This window comes from Chelonus insularis, unplaced genomic scaffold, assembly GCF_013357705.1.
Source record: "Chelonus insularis isolate UGA/USDA-ARS -01 unplaced genomic scaffold, ASM1335770v1 contig_61_pilon, whole genome shotgun sequence".
Lineage (NCBI taxonomy): Eukaryota > Metazoa > Arthropoda > Insecta > Hymenoptera > Braconidae > Chelonus > Chelonus insularis.
The window spans coordinates 257,885-274,673 of NW_023276669.1; the positions used below are offsets into that span (position 1 = coordinate 257,885).

Here is a 16,789-nt window from a genome sequence, read left to right on the forward strand (position 1 = left end):
GTAAGATAAATCCTAAGAGATGTATATTTTCTTAAAAAGAAGTTATTTTTCTTGGACATGTAGTTTCTGGTGAAGGACTGAAAAGTTCTCCAGATAAAATTTCTGCTATTATTAATTGGCCTGTTCCTCAAAATAAATCTGAACTTAAAAGTTTTTTAGGTCTTTGTTCTTATTGTAGGAAATTCGTCAATGATTTTGCTACTATTGCAAAACTTTTATATCTTATTAGTGAGGAAAAGAAAAATTTTATTTGGGATGGTTTAGCTTTTCAAACGTTTCAAAAATTGAAACAAATTTTGACTTCTACTCCAATTTTGGGTTATCCTGATCCAAATTATCCTTTCATTCTTGATACTGATGCTTCGAATGTTGGCATTGGTGCTAGGTTATCTCAAAAGATTTCAGTTAATAGAAATGGTGAGACTGTTTATGAAGAAAAAGTTATTGCTTACTTTAGCAAGACTTTTAATAATCATGAACGTAACTACTGTGTTACAAGAAAATAATTATTAGCTGTTGTTATTTCCGGTAAACATTTTCGTCATTTTCTTCTTGACAAGAGATTTACTATTAGAACTGATTATGCCTTTTTCACTTGGTTACTTTCTTTCAAAAATCCTCAAGATCAAATAGCTCGTTGGTTTGCAATCTTATTTCAATATGATTTCGAAGTTTAACATAGACCTGGTCATAAACATGGCAATGCTGATGGTCTATTTCGGCGTCCATGTGATTGTAAAAAATGTTTCAAAATAGATTCTGACGAAAAATGTGATAGTAGGCATATTTTCCGTGTCATTTGTGAAATTAATAATGATTCTGATTGGATCCAATTTCAAAATGATGATAACATTTTGAGTTTAATTATTAAATTCAAATAGGAAAATAAGGTTCCCGAGTTTAATGATGTTTCACATTTGGATTCTACTCTTAAAATATATTTACTTTATTGAAATTATTTAGAATCTAAAAATGGTGCTTCAGTTAAACGTTGGGAAGCTCCAAATCTTTCTCATATTATATTTTAGGTTGTCATTCCTCTAGCTAAAGTGAATGAAATAATACATAAGGCTTATAATTCTCCTTCTGGTGGTCATTTTGGTATTAATAAAACAATTTCAAAAATTCGTCAACGATTTTTCTGGGCAACTCTCAAACAAGATGTTGAGATTTGGTGTAAAAAATGCAAAGTTTGTTTCGCTAAAAAGTGTCCCCTTAAAAAATCTTGTGGTCAACTTCAAATTTATAATGTTGGTTCTCCTTTTGAAAGGGTTGCCATTGATATTCTTGGTCCTCTTACTAAAACCTCATCTGGAAATAAATTTTTCCTTGTTGTTACAGATTATTTTACGAGATGGCCTGAGGCGATTCCTATGCCTAATCATCAGGCTTCTACTATTGATAATGCTTTAGTAACTCAAATATTTTGTAGACATGGTGTTTCTATTGAAATTCATTCTGATCAGGGTCGAGAATTTCAATCTAAAATCTTCAAGGAGGTGATGAGTCTTTTTGGTATTAATAAGACAAGAACCACACTCCTCATCCCCAATTAAATGTTTTAGTTGAAAGGTTGCATAGGACTATTCCTCAATACTTGTCCAAATTTATTAGTAAGAATCAAAAAAATTGGGATAAGTGGATTTCTTTATTTTTATTGGCCTATCGTTCTTCAAGACATGAAACTACTGAGTATTCTCCAGCTTTGATGATGTTAGGTCGTGAATTAAGGTTGCCTATTGATCTTTTTAGAGGAATTAATCCTTCAGATAATTCTTTTGAGGATAATTCTATAACTGATTTTGTTTTTAATCTTCGTGAACAATTAAAGATTGTTCATGATAATGTACGTGATAAGTTGCAAAGTAAATCAGGAAAACTTGAGTGTATGTATGATTTGAAATCGAATATTTCTTCTTTTGATGTCGATCAAAAGTTTTGGTTATTTTTCCCTAAAAAAGTTAAAAAAAAGTGTCTAAAACTTTAATGTGAGTGGGAAGGTCCATATATTATCAAAAAATATCAGTGCTCTGCAGTGGTCTGGGTGCGACCCGAAAGGTCCACACGATCAACTTCCCAGTGGGAAAAATTAAAAAACAATTTGAATAGAACCCGTTTCCATTTTTTATAACAAATGGAATTGTTATAAACGAAATGAGTCTGTTTATATTCATTTGATATGGTTAGTTACTTTATTTCAGTAAAAGAAAAAATTGTGCGTTAGAAGAATTCGAATGTACCTCATAGATCCTTTTTTTCATTATTTACAACGTATTTCATTGTTATAAACGAATAAAGTATGTTTTCATTTACGGCATACGGTTGGTAACATTTTTTTAGTAAACGAAAAAAGTATGCGTTAAAAGTACTCATATATATAGAAAGGGTCCCTATTTTTATTGTTTATAACAATTTAAAACTTATTATTTAAATATTACTATGATCAATATTCACTTGTTAGTAACAATGTTCAATTGTTATGAACACAATTCCATATTATTGACAATTATTATTGACTATTACAGCGTCTTTAATGCTGTTTTCTCAATCCTGACACGAGTTTAAAATTCTTTCATTGCTGATATTGTTTTTTAAATTTTTTTTTTTTCGATGATATATTGTCATCATATATCCATACAAGTATTCCAATCATTTAATATTCATATTTCTGCAATGATCTTGAAATTTTGTCTAAAAAATGGTATAATTTATAAATTGCAAAATTCAATTAATTTCCTCTTTTTCCAGTTTCTTGATTCTGCCAAAAAAATTGCTTCACCGATTTTCCTAAAAAATTTTTTAGTTCTAAGTTACGTAATTATGCGTCGAATGCAATTGGTCCCACATCGATATCATTTTTTGTTCTCGAGATAATCGAGGCGAAAAATAATTCCGAACGTACGTACGCACATATGCACATACGTACATACACACACACACAGACGTCCACTGCAAAACGGTCGTATTCGACTCTGAGAACCTTGAAACGTGGAGATATGTCAAATTCGGGATTCGCAAAATCGGACCCATTACTATAACTTCCCACTGGTTAAGTTAATAAAAATTATTCATAATTAAAAATTGTTAACTTGAAAGGTTGTTGTTAGCATCAAAAAATTACATATAGCTTTTATAAATAGGATTGTAGTAACTATGTGACTGGTTGACATTATCAATTTTTCAATTACTGCAACCACAATGTATTGTTCAACAAACTGTATAAGATTATAAGAGTACCTCGCCTTATAGGGCATAACTCTACTTCTAGTGACGGCGTTACTTGGGACGTGATATACTTGCGCTTTTATAAAGGCACGAGGATACACGCATCTAGCCCAAGGCCTTACGACATACCACTACGAGTCCAACCTCAATTGACCGAAAACACCCGGCTCTCTGCATATCGTTTTTCAACTTTGCAGCTCCGGATGCGGGCTTGGATTTCAGTCTCCCGTAGTACCAGTTTTATCCGCTTTGGTCGGCGGCCCCAGTTGTTTTTGGTGTGAGGGGAGCACCGTTATATTGTCAACAGCTGTAAGAGGAAAATGGTTAGTTTTTGATGTTTCCTGAAATATTAAAGTATTTTAAAGTTTATTATTATTATTGTTTGTTTTAAGTTTTCAGTTTAAAGTTTGAATGTTTGTTGAGCATTGTTAAGTGAGAATCCCTATCCGTTTGATCCACAGGTTACAGGTGTTCTGCAAAGGTTTCAGGCCTGCAACCTGTGCCTAGGTGCTCCGACAATACCCAGGTATGGATTAATTAAGTTCACGAGCTATGTTTTCTTACGGCGCTGGTAATGGTAATGACCTGCTACTTCTGCGGGGTGGAGGGTTCTGTGTACTCTGTGTGCTGGACATTGCCACTCCAGTTCGCGCTACCTTCCTTTTCTCTCTTACTGCGTTGCGGATTCTTCTAACTTCCTCGAACAATTTTGTTCCCCGCAAAACTTGACAAATTGTTCGAGGGCCCTACATGTGTCCTTCGTTTGGACAAATTTTGGCGCTATTTCAGACTATGTTAGGCTGAGGTCAACGTTCGTTCCCGAACGTATGACCGATATGAGATCCCTATGTTTGTCTTTATGTGCAGGACAGTGCAGCAAGAAGTGCTCCACTGTGTCATCATCTTCCCTATTGCAATTAGGGCAGGTTAGATCTGTTCCTATAGCATATTGTGCACGAAATATGCCATGTCCTGTGAATACTGGTGTCATTAGATTGTTCAGGCGTATCCACTGGTTATCGAGCCTGTCTGCTATGTTTGGGAAGAAGTGATATGTTTTGCGGTCCGTCTCAGATGCATCCCATTCTGCCTGCCATATGTTGAGTGTTTTTAACCTGAGGTTCATCATCGGCGTAAACGATTTTCCTGATGTATTGTCATTTAGAGAAATCCTAACAGTGTTGTACGTAACTGCTTCGTCGGTACGAAGTGTATATCGCGCATTGAAATCACCTATCGCTATACGTATAAGCGGGACGCTATGCAGAGGCCGTCCCTCGAGGTAGATGCGCGAGCGTGCGCGACAACTCTTAAGACGCTCCTCTGTGCGGCCGCAAGCGTCAGCCAATCTTTAGCGTTACATAAATCGCTCCATGCCGGAACGCATAAGTAATCACCGGCAGGAAGCACCGCCTATAAATAGTTAGACAAGTGTGGTAATGAGATCTCCAACGCATTCGCGAAAGGTGTCTCATCTTGTGAAATAGCTTTTCCGCTTGCGCCCGTCGTTTATAAATATGTGTAGAAATGTTAAGGTCTCTGCCGAACCAGACCCCCAGGTACCGAACTACCTCTGGGTACTTTATTTTGTTACCCTGTATAATGATCTTCAGCGGTTCACATTCGTGCCTGTCTTTCTTCCTTCTTAGGTGTGGTTTTTTTTTCGGTAGTTAGGATTGTTTTTATCCTTGTAATTCCTCTTGCCTTCAAGTTTTATTTCTCTCTTCATAAAGATTGCCTCCGTTTTGGTTTTTGATAACTCAAGCTTGGCATTTTTGCACCAAGTGAGTATTGTGTCAACGACTGCCTGTCATTTGGCATCAAGGGTTTCTTTAGAATTGCCATCTATAATGACAATTAAACCGTCCGCGTGCGCTGCATAGCGTTTTCGTGCGGTAGGGACGCCCGATCGCGTGCGCGTGGCCAGGTTCGGAGATGAGCTGTTAGTGGGAATGCCAGAAGGCAGCGCGCGCGAGGTCAACCAGACACCCCTTCGAACGTTTCGGGTCTCAGCAGGTGCTAAGGTGTCCAAGTTCCAGGGTCGTCTTCTTGATCCATTCTGGTTGTTGGTGTGGAATTTAGTTGTCTCTTGCAGGCTTTCTAGCCTCACGCATAAATAATGGCCCCGCCGCAAACTCCAAATGGGGCCGGTTTTTCTTGCGGATATTTTGTTAAGTACGCTTGTCCTATATTTGCTTTTGTTGCCTTAAGGGTCGTAGTCCCTGTGATACATGTTGTATCGAGATACGTATCGTTTCTGAAAAACATAAAATTACTAGGGCGGTAGTTTATTTCTGAATGAAAATGACACATTGTATGGTAATATAATAAGACATAGTATAGGAATAGAAAAATTGTAAAATAAATAATAAATGATCAGTTGAAGTCATTTATTATAATAGTATAACTTTTGGCTACCCTCTTAGCCGAGGACTATGGTGTACTTTTATTGCTACGTATTGCTTTCTGATTAAATAAAAAAAAAATAGGCAAGCCCAGCACATTCTCTTGCCCACACCACAGAAGCTACAGTAGAGGGACCGGTCAGGGCCTCGAGGAACACCTTTGTAAACTAGAAAACCAAAGGGTGAATCCTCGTTCACGCCCAATCAAATATGAGAGGTGGAATAACCTTCGCAGTATCGTCATACAATATTTTCGGGAGAAGGACGAGCTCCCGGAAAGTGGTCTGCGTGCGATTCTCTAACCACCCCTGTAGACTAGATCCTCACACTCGGCACTGGCCGACAACTGTGGCTTGGGTTATTAAGAACTCAGTATCACCATGCTTTCTTAAAAGACCTACGACATGAAAACAAGGCAGCTCAGAACCCTTTGGTGGTAGGGGCACGCTAGATCGTCCGTGCCTCGAGAGTACCTCACTACCCTGCTTCAGCTTTTAATCTTCGCGTATTTTGATATTTGTTCTTGTCTTACTTGATTGGTCCAGCAATATGACAAGGACCAGCTGACCTCCTGAGGCGGCAGCCTGCGATCGAAAACATAGTTCGGATCCATTTGTTTATTTATTTATTGATATTTAAAAAGTATGCCAAAAGTTTATGTTCAACTTATTTACTCATCTATTTGCTCATTAATCAATGAATTTATTTATTTATTAATCTCTACCGTTTCTGCCCTGATACTTGGTAGCTTTTATAATTTTGCATTTAGCTATTCTTTCATCATTACATTCTCTCCTTTAAGACACATCACACACACACACACATACATCTGTAAAGGACTGCACATCAAGGCAGAGCCTCAATTGTGGACATATAAGGAGGTAGTGGTGATGGTGGCTTTCATCTCTGTCCCGCTATAATAAGGGCAGAGTTACCAGGTATACCCACGAGGAGGGGTCCACTTTTATACCCGATTGGACAGACAATTTAAAGACTCTCTTATCGTTATTTTTGTTACTGTTATGTTAGTGTTCAATAAATCGTTACTTGTTACCCGTTTTTAGATAATTTTATTGAAGACACAACAACTTCAGAAAAAATCAATATTGATGGATTTTTAAATTCTGAAATAATTTCTTTTATTCTTACACTTTATAATGAAAAATCTTTATCCCGAAAATCTGTACAAATGGTTCTTACCAATGTATCATTTCTACTAAATACTTGTCTAATACCAAGTATGAAAGAGAAAATTCGTCTCAAATTACAGTTACCTGACAATGCCAATAATGTAGAAATATTAAATAAAATAAATTCAATTTTAGATAATTTTAGCAACCCATTTTGCAAACTAGAAACTGAATATGAAAAATTTAGAAAATTTAGTCATTTCTGTCCTCCAGACTTTATCATTAGTCAGGCAAGAGTAGCAAAAAAAATTAACAATGAAATTTATGATAAAATTATTAATGTATTATTAACAAAAAACATCCAAATGTTGTTTTTGAATTCTGTCACCCTTTTTTTAGAGGTAAAGTTATTCTTTAATCAGCAAAGTATGTAAAGCAAAGTTTCATATCTTCATGTGAAGAGTATGAAACAATTTTCTTAAAATTTTTCTTAGCATTTATTATAGATAAATTGTATAAACAAATACGTTTTTTTAAATCAATGTATCGGCTTTTTATAAACAATTATCACCAGAATGTCCGTTTTTCCTGAAAACTCTGCGTTTTCGAAGCTTGGGGAGAAAATGTTAGGCCGTCGGTAGAATACCTCCGAGTCCAAGTCAGCACAGATATTCAGCATTCAATTAAAAGAAATTTTATATAAATAAAAAAAACGTATTTGTTTATAAAATTTATTTAAAAAAAATTTTAAAAACATTTTTTCATACTTTTCACATGAAGATATAAAATTTTGCTTTACATATTCCAAAATTAGGGTGACAAAATCCAAGAACAACATTTGGATTTTTCTCAATATTGAAAAAATTGTTTCGGAAAAACTGAGATAGCCATTTTATAGAGCAGGAAAAATTCTATCTGTTTTCAAATTGGCTATAAAATGCGCCCTTAAACTAAAAAAATATAAAGGTGCAACGTTCACGAAAAAAATTTTCAATTAGGAATTATTTTTTTAATTGTTATTCCCATTCTATAATTAATGCACGATAGCATAGGACTCAAATTTACGGCTACTAGACTGTAAGAAATGTGATCCAAGGAAGTTTATGAAAATTGCTGCTTCCAGATTTTGGTAAAAATTTTTTTTGCCACTCTATGTTTTTTTTATGACTATGAAACCGGAAATGCGCTAGGGGCCCATGCAGGCTCAAACATATCAGGTGGAGTTTATACATCTATTACATGCATGCCTCCAAAATATGCATCATCAGTGAATAGCATATTTCTTACACAACTTTTTTACTCGGATGATAAATAAATTTTCGGTAACAAAGCAATATTTAATGTTTTGATAAACGAATTAAATTATTCACATGCTAAAGGAATCATTATAAAAATGAATGATAAGAAACAAACCGTTTATTTTCAATGTATAACAATGTATATGTAAAGCATTTAATGAACAACGTTCACTACTTTGTCAAGAAGACTTCAGATTATTATGAACTCTAGAAAATTATTCAATTGATTTGAGTTTAGCTAACTAGAGTATAACTGGGATTGAAGAGCTATGTGTATGGAAACGGTTGAAAGGGTTGCATGTATGTAACAATGTATGTGTAGACATAACCTACGAAATGTATGAGGGCGTTTGCCCTTATGTTATGACAGAGATCTTGAATTATTCATTATTTGAGCTTCGAGCGTTTACAATCGATATATTGAATTTTCGTTTAAAAGTATTCCAATTCGGTGAATTAGAATCGTCTTACAACCCTTATCAATTTTCATTAGATGAATCAAAAAGTACCCGCTGAAAGATGTCAAGAATTTTTGCACTTTTATCGGATGTATCGGTATTTTTGCATGATAAAGGCTGCACAATTACACATTTTGCTAATTTACGATTCATAAATTATTATAGCAATCCGATTTTCATGTAGTGTAGACTTGAACATGTCTTTACTTTTTAAGATTTTTAGAATAATACTTACTAACTTCCCATTAGGAAGTTGTTGAAATTGGGTCGATTGGTGAAAGTTGATTTTTCATCATATCTTCACGTTTCATGGTTTTTGCAAGCATACTGACCAATTTTTAGAATGATGTGTGTGTGTACGTACGTATGTATGTATGGACGTCAGCATTTTTTTTTGTTTTCGATATTTCAAGAACGGATTGAAATATCGACTTCAATCAAAAATAATTCGAAAGATATTATCATAAAGAAGATTTAAATGAAATTTGAACAAATTCGGTTAAGCCGTTTTTTTTTATAACAAAATAACTCATAAAAAATAAAAAGATTAGCTATTTAAAATGCTTTTTAGTCAAAAAGTAACATTTTCATTTGAAAATTGAGTCGATACTGACTAGACATTATTGTTTACAACTTAATATAACTTTTATCAAACATGCATTGTTTATAGCAATACGAATTTGTTATAAACATTAAACAATTGTGTTCATCGATTACCTAATGCGTATATCACATGGATTTGGATGCTCTCAAAAAAATAATATTATTAATGATGGGTTATGACTCTTAACAATCACGCATTGTTTATAACAATATGAATTCGTTATAAACAATTCAAAATTGTATTCATTGAATAAGTAATGTGTTGTAACGATATTTTTCCACTGGAGTAGGTGTACTAAATATTCACCTTCCTCCAGGACACTATTTTACCAGCTTACATCCCTGGTTCGCTTATGAAAAGTATAAACGACGGGCGCCAAGTTATTTTTAATTGCCAGAATACCTAAACTGGCAAAGCTTACATCAAAATTCCTAAAACCTTAAACCTAGACCAAAACTTACAACTAATTTTAAATCAGAATCCAACCAAAATTCTCAAAAATCTTAAAACTAGTGACAAACTCTTAAAACTCAACTTAAGTAAGATGCTGCTGGTAAAAGGTCCTGACAGGGGATCTCCTGGAGCTCAATTATGTGGGTTGTGGAGAGAGGGTCAGGGCCGGTAAGGAAATTTATCGGTTGTACCCCATAGAATTTACCCGAATAATCAGGAACACGATGGAGTTTAAGATTCCCCGTTACATAAATCCATTAAAAAACAAGTATCGAGTAAATATGACTTGATTAAACAAAATCAATCTTTCTATAGCCATGCTGCATTAACCAAATAAAACTATTTCACAATCAAATGCCTTCGACCTAAGTTCTGGAACGTTCTACAATTTCTTATATTATTTAAATATTCTACAAAACTTTATATATTATCGAATCTCAATAAATGACTCAAAGCTAAATACAATCGAGTTCTATCTTATAATTTTCTCTAAAACCCGAAGCAAAATCATCGTTTCTCCAATTGACTGTGTCATTCTGAACTGAACTTATTGACTAGACTAAATCACGAGAGCAAACCAAGGGTGGATCAATCATCTTTCATTATATTAGCTGAAATCTACTAAACTACTGAAAATCCTACCAAAATTTAGACTTGATACGACTTAGAGGAGCTGCAGAGGATACTTAGATGTCGTAATCTAGTCTCGACTGGTTCCTGGATGAACTGGAACCTCCTCTCTGCACCAGGGATGTCCCTGCGGTCCGCCATGTCTCTACTGTCTGCTATCTTCCTCCTTTACTTGCTCAAGTTCTTCAACCTCCACTCGCTTCTTCCATCTTCACGCTTCAATGGCTAACTCCTAACTCTCCTCTCCAAAGCCAAGTTGTTACTTCTTCAACAGCCAAGTTCTAACTATCTTTCCCTCTTCAATTGTTCGATGTCTTATCATTTTCCCCTCCAATAGCACAAGTATTTCGTGATTTGTAGGATTGTGTCCCCATTAGTAGTTTCCCCACAAGGCCTGCAAACTTATAGCTAATTCTCAAACTTAAATCTAATTTGTTCACAAAATCTCCAAAATGCACATTCCACACCTCCATCTCTTCTATTGGAGTGCAACGTTGCTGGACTTGATCGGATGATGACAACTCATAGGGCTAGAACGTCTCCTAGCATGGATCATCTAACGGGTGGCACGTTTCGTTTAGCCTTCTACTCCACGTTAGCGATCCACTTCTCCACTTAATGGTTCTCAACTCCACAAATGATTATTTCTTCTCCTCTACCAACTCCTTTTCATCCTATTGAGTCTTTTCCTACTACCAGAGCTACATACATGATCTTCCAACCTTGCCAATTATCGTGTATACTGATATTTTAAATTAACAATCGAAATAAATAATCATTAACAAAAGTATATAATCGAGTAAAATAATCTTTTAAGCACAACGTGAACAATTACTGTAATGACCATTAAAATAGGTCCTGGAAGCTCCAAAAATATAGAGAGCAACACGTGAATAATAGCTAGAGCAAACTAAGTGGGCTATGATTAGCCTTCAATATTAATTAATTATTATTTAAGACGTCAATGGGACGTTATCCTAAAAATAATTCAAAAAATTTTTGCACGTTCGTGATGACCGGAAGACATTTATTTGAATTTTTTAGAAAAAAAGTAAGGGTGAACATTAATTATTTGTGAGAAAAAAAATTTATATCTCCCACATAATTACATGATGACTGGAAGTCACGTGCGAAAATTGGCATACATGTTTTTAGAGATGTATAGAACATGTATGTACAGTTTTAGCTTGATGAAGGTAATTATGTGGGAGAAATTAATTTTTTCTCTCCCACATAATTTTTTTTTTGCGCTAAAAAATCGGCAAAAAGTACCCAAAAAAGTGTAGCTAGATCGATAGGAGGTTAAATTCTCTATCGATCTATATGTATAATTGTGGGACCTAAAATTGAGAAATTTACTCTAACATTTGAAGCGCGTAGATCTTGGAAAAATTCTCGTCTGATAAATTTCGAGCTCGGAAAGACTTTTTAACTACCCAGCATGAGCCTAAAACATCCCCTCTTCACTTACCGTACAGTGTCTTTGTCACACTTACGGTTGGAGTGTGCATTTCACTCGCACTCATGCTTCAAAATACTCGGCGCGTGTGCAGAAGTTTTATGTGAGTGCGAGTGAAACAGAGAAATATCTATTTCTCTCTGTCGCACCCAACGGCACCAGAAGAGGAAAAGCGCGCTCGGGACCCCAAATATTAAAATCTGTATAACTTTTAACAGGTGAAAGATAGAGCAGAATTTTGAATAGATGAATTGTTTAATTTTTCATTCTGCACATTTTGAGCCCAAAATCGGGCTAATCGGTGCATTTTTACAAAAATTAGAACTATTTAAATAATTCATTACTAATAAGAAGAATGAAAAAATTAATAAAAAAAATTTTTTTTTCTCTGAGAATATAGTTTGATATCTCATGTTTCAAAAAAAATCGCCATAACGTGATATTTGTAGCGTTAATTATTTTTTATTAATTTTCTTAGACGCAATTGAAGCTTTTGTTAATAGTGAAGCTTCAGTCGCGAATAACTTTTCATCTATCATAGATATGAAAAAAGGTATTTAGTACTTTTTTTATTAAAATTACATTCTGAACAGCTTTTATTGAAATTCGCGATTGGGGGCGGTTTTTCGCGATTTACTACCCCCCTATGCGTAATATTTTATTTTTAATAAATATTAAAAATTATAATTTGTCAAAGATAATTTAAAATATTATCTACCGATCAAATGAATCTGAACCTTCTGAAAATTTTCATTTCAGGTGCTGAACATTGTGACAGAAATTGTTTTTGTCGTTGAACTCACTCACAATACTTTATTTAAAATAAAAATTTTTGTCTCCATTTAAATTATCGACGCGTTTTCGTTAAATATTGTCGTTGATAGCAGTTAAATATCATCGTAAAATATTAAGTAAAAAAGAATAAGAAAAGTAATAGACCTAAAAAGTATCAATAATAGTCACTTAATAGTTGTAGCAAATGAACATTATTTTTCAAACGAGATATTATAAAACTTCATTAATTAATATCGAAAATAATTCATTACAACAATCTTTATTTGGCAGTAATCAAATAATTATAATATAAAGGATATCATACTGTTAGAAATGATCAAAAATTGTAATAAGCAATTTCTTATTATTAATAATTATTTAATTTATTTTTAATTATGATATAGTATTTTACATAAATTTTAAATTAGTTTTACGATTATTTAACAGCTAAAAATTATTTGTCATAATTTAAAGTAATGTTTAATAGTTAGTAGTCGCGAAGAAGTGTTTTCTATAATATTTAATAATAACAGTTAAATATTGTTAGTCATAATTGATTATTGCTAATAACAATTTGATTGAGTAAGTTACAGTAAAAATATCATAATAATATCAACAATAATGATAATAAATAAAATATATAGTATTTTTATTTATTTACTATAGTCGTGTAGACCGCGTGGGCTGCACCTTTACCAATATTTTTTAATTGTTTTAAATGTTTACTAATCTCAGTTAGAAGCAAACTGTCGGTTTTTAGCCTTATACGCTTACAGGCAAATTTAAATTAAACTTAAACGGTAATTTTGAAATCTGTTAGGACGAAAAATTTCAATACAATTTTTTAAAATTAATAAAATTAATTTTACGAAAATCCTCCGGTTCTCAATTCAATAAATAAATCACTCGGGTTTACATTTTTAAGAAGGAGAATTAGTTTTAATTTATTCTTCTTACTTTTTTTGATTGAGTAAGTTACAATAGAACTATTAAAATTTATCACATCATAAGTTGTTATTAATCACTACGCACGTCAATAAAATACTCTGTTATCATGAGAATAGAAATATACGTAGCTTCAATCATGTATTTATATACATTAAGTATACTTCAATGATTACTTCAAAATATTTCAGAAATTACTTACCATGATTGAGACATGTTGAATTTTTAGGAAAAAATTTTATTGAACTAAGAACATAAATAGTAGATGTTTACTATTCAAGAAATGAAAATTTTGGACATCTTACTGTTTCTTGAAAACTGGACTATAAATGCATCGGACCACAATGAAAATTTTTTGGAGTAGTTCCAAGCATTCAAGAAAAATAATTCTTATGCAGGTAGCATCTTTACTTTTATTATTAGACCAACAACAACGGTTGTATTTTTCATTTTTCTTCAACAACAGTTGGAAGAAATGAAATATAATACAAATAAAAAAGTAGTATTTTTTACCTTGAGTAATTATTATGAACTTTTGAATAGCTTTGCAAGGTATCAAAAGTTCAACAAATGCTGACAAACATCATTTAATGCTGACCCATCCTCCATAGAATGATAAAATCTCTGCTTATGAAGCACCAGGCTTATCTTGTGCTCGGCAGTAGATCTTTCTCAGTACACGAAAGCTGTATTATATTCAATACAGATCCTTTTATGTCTATTTTTTAAAAAACTGTTGACACCTTTGTATATACAAAAACAATGAGTTTAAAAAATTGATTTTTTTTTATGAATTGCGTGTAAAGCACTGAAGTAGTAACTTTAAATCAAAAAATATTTCAGTATTGTGATTTAAAGTGATAGCACTGAAAAATCAGTTAACAATCGCTAAAGTCATAAATAGAATTTAAGAGTACAGATTCATGATATACATAGTTATCATTTGAATTTTTTAAAAATAATTTTTAATGTAATTATTATACGAGTAAACCAGATTGTGATGTTAAATACAATTAAAAAATGATTCTTTACTATATTAGTACGCCTCAACTCCCTAATTTTTTTAGTAAAATTAAGCAAGTACTCTGGTTTCATTTTATATGCAATAACAAAATCAGGCTATAAAAATAAGTATGTTTTATTCACCTAATTTTTTTTTTAGTGTTATAACAAAATACAAATATTTTAATGTAAAATACAAAAATCATTGATTATTTTAACCACTAAACCTAATGCTGTTTCAACATATTTCATCATTTGAATAACAATTAAAGCATGCAAAACTAAAAGAAGAATTTCTATTTTATACATATACTGTAGTCTATCCATTAATGCAAAATAAATTCTTTTCGATGCTTTGCTTCCGAATTCACTGAGTCTTATAATTGTATGATGTAATTTAACGGGCTCATTGCAATCTTCTTCTATAAGAAAAAAACAGTATAGATCAAAAATTGATCAGTTGAAACCAGTTTACCCTACATAAAATAAATATTAATTTCTTACCCAAATCACTATAAATTTCATCTTCTAAAGCAGGCAAATATTTATCAAGCATTAATTCCGCTAGACCAGTAGTATTATCGACTGTTTTTAGTATATTTATTCCAGTCTCAGTGGACATAACTTTGTCTGCTTGCTGCCAGCTATAAACTCTCAAGTAATGAACTCTATAGTAAGTATGAAGAGTTATTATTTTCACTTTATGCTTTGTTTCTTGTTTCAAATCTATGAATATTTGAACAGCAGGACGAAGTCTCTTTAACACGAGAGATTTAGTCTTGTCAAGTATCTAAAACATTGAAAATTCTTTTTATTAAATTTTAGAAAAAGTCAAAGATACGAATAAAATAATAGAATATTTTTTTTTTTAGATTCTTAACACAGAAAAATGTAATAAAAATATGTAAAAATAAATGATCTGAAATATGTAAATATATTCTGTTCTTGCAAAAATTTTAATAATGACTTACATGACAAAGATAATAACCAATAGATATTATGTATGCAATGATAAAATTACGGTTTTGTTTGATCAAAGTATGTATTTTAATGAAACAGTTTTTTTCTCTTTTGTAAGAACATTTTATGACTTATACGAAACAGATTGCCAACTAAAATAAATGTCAAAATAATTTAATTATGTAAAATTTCAGTTCATACTGCCAAAAATCTAATATACATTAGTTTTTTAAAAAAAAGAATTCGTTTCAATATTTATACTGATCAATCTAGTAATAAAAAAACAGATGAGCAAATATTAAAATTGTTTATGCTTCCTTTGAAGTATCGGTAAGCTTTATATATTCGTAATTTTTGTAATTGAGTATAAAATGATTTTTAATAAGCCCCTTTAGATTTCCCTGAATAATACGGGTTTTCCTTGTATTTAAACAATTGAAAGTGATTATTAAAGTTAAATAATCATTTCATTTGAAAAATATTCTTCTTAACAAAATTGAATTTTTAATATACCTACCTGTTTTGGATCTTCTCTGATGATAGGTAGTTTAACTTCAACAAAATCAAAACCATAGCAAAGAGTTTTATCGAGATTATGAATCGGTTTCTCCACGAGTTTTGTTACAGGTACAGATTTTTCAATAACTGTAGCCAATACCATTTCAATAGTTTCTAGAGCCCAATTTGTGAAGGAACTCGCACTTTTTACTTTTTCATAGACTTCCGTAGATTTATCCCAAAGATAATTAACGCTTGGAATTTGAAGAGCTCTATTAAATGCCTGAATTCCAAGATGATTTTCTATTTGCAGTGAATCCATGATTGTATTTATTATTCTTCAAGAAAAAGTTAGATTTAATAAATTTATTAATATTTAATGAAAACATATACTAATATTGGATGTATAGATAATTATTTAATTATTTTATAAATAAATGAAAAAGGTTTATTCCAAAAATATACATACATAATACGTCCAATAGTATTCGAAAATATCAATTTTATAATTTCTTTTCGTCTCTTTTTCGAATCGGGTCATTGACAATCAAGAACTGTACCCTGATCTCTGACCCATGTCAATATAAAACTTAATTGTATTAATGTGTGTTGTACTAAATATATTATGTATTTTTTAATTTGTTCATATCACTATATTTTGTTACACATTTCTTGCTTATACGTGATACTCTTTGGTACTAATAAATCATTGAAATTAGTTAAAGTGTCTGTCACTAAATAATAAAATTTCTTATATATAACATCAAGTTGTCAGTGTTATTAAAGAGAATTTAATTACAAAGATATTTTATTTAAAAAAAAAAAACAATTTTTATGTTTTAACAAAATATTTTATTTTTAATGATGACAATAACACCGAACTGAACTCACTGTCTACTACATCATACAGAACACATCAATACCACTTTACTGTTTCTTTCACAGTAA

General features: G+C 32.0%; 1 protein-coding gene across 2 annotated transcripts; it reads right to left on the minus strand.

The window, feature by feature from the left end:
- Positions 1-14,503: 14,503 nt before the first annotated feature.
- Positions 14,504-16,766, minus strand: LOC118070489 (uncharacterized). 2 transcript variants are annotated; one of them, XM_035089111.1, is made up of 4 exons: positions 16,311-16,766; positions 15,861-16,179; positions 14,888-15,173; positions 14,504-14,802 (listed from the first exon to the last, which is right to left on the minus strand). In XM_035089111.1, the coding sequence occupies exons 2-4, from the start codon at positions 16,161-16,163 to the stop codon at positions 14,567-14,569; spliced, it is 825 nt and encodes a 274-aa protein (XP_034945002.1). In that variant the 5' UTR covers positions 16,164-16,179; positions 16,311-16,766; the 3' UTR covers positions 14,504-14,566. The 2 variants fall into 2 exon arrangements, with proteins under 2 accessions (XP_034945002.1, XP_034945001.1); XM_035089110.1 differs by having other exon boundaries at positions 14,504-14,805.
- Between the last annotated feature and the right edge of the window lie 23 nt (positions 16,767-16,789).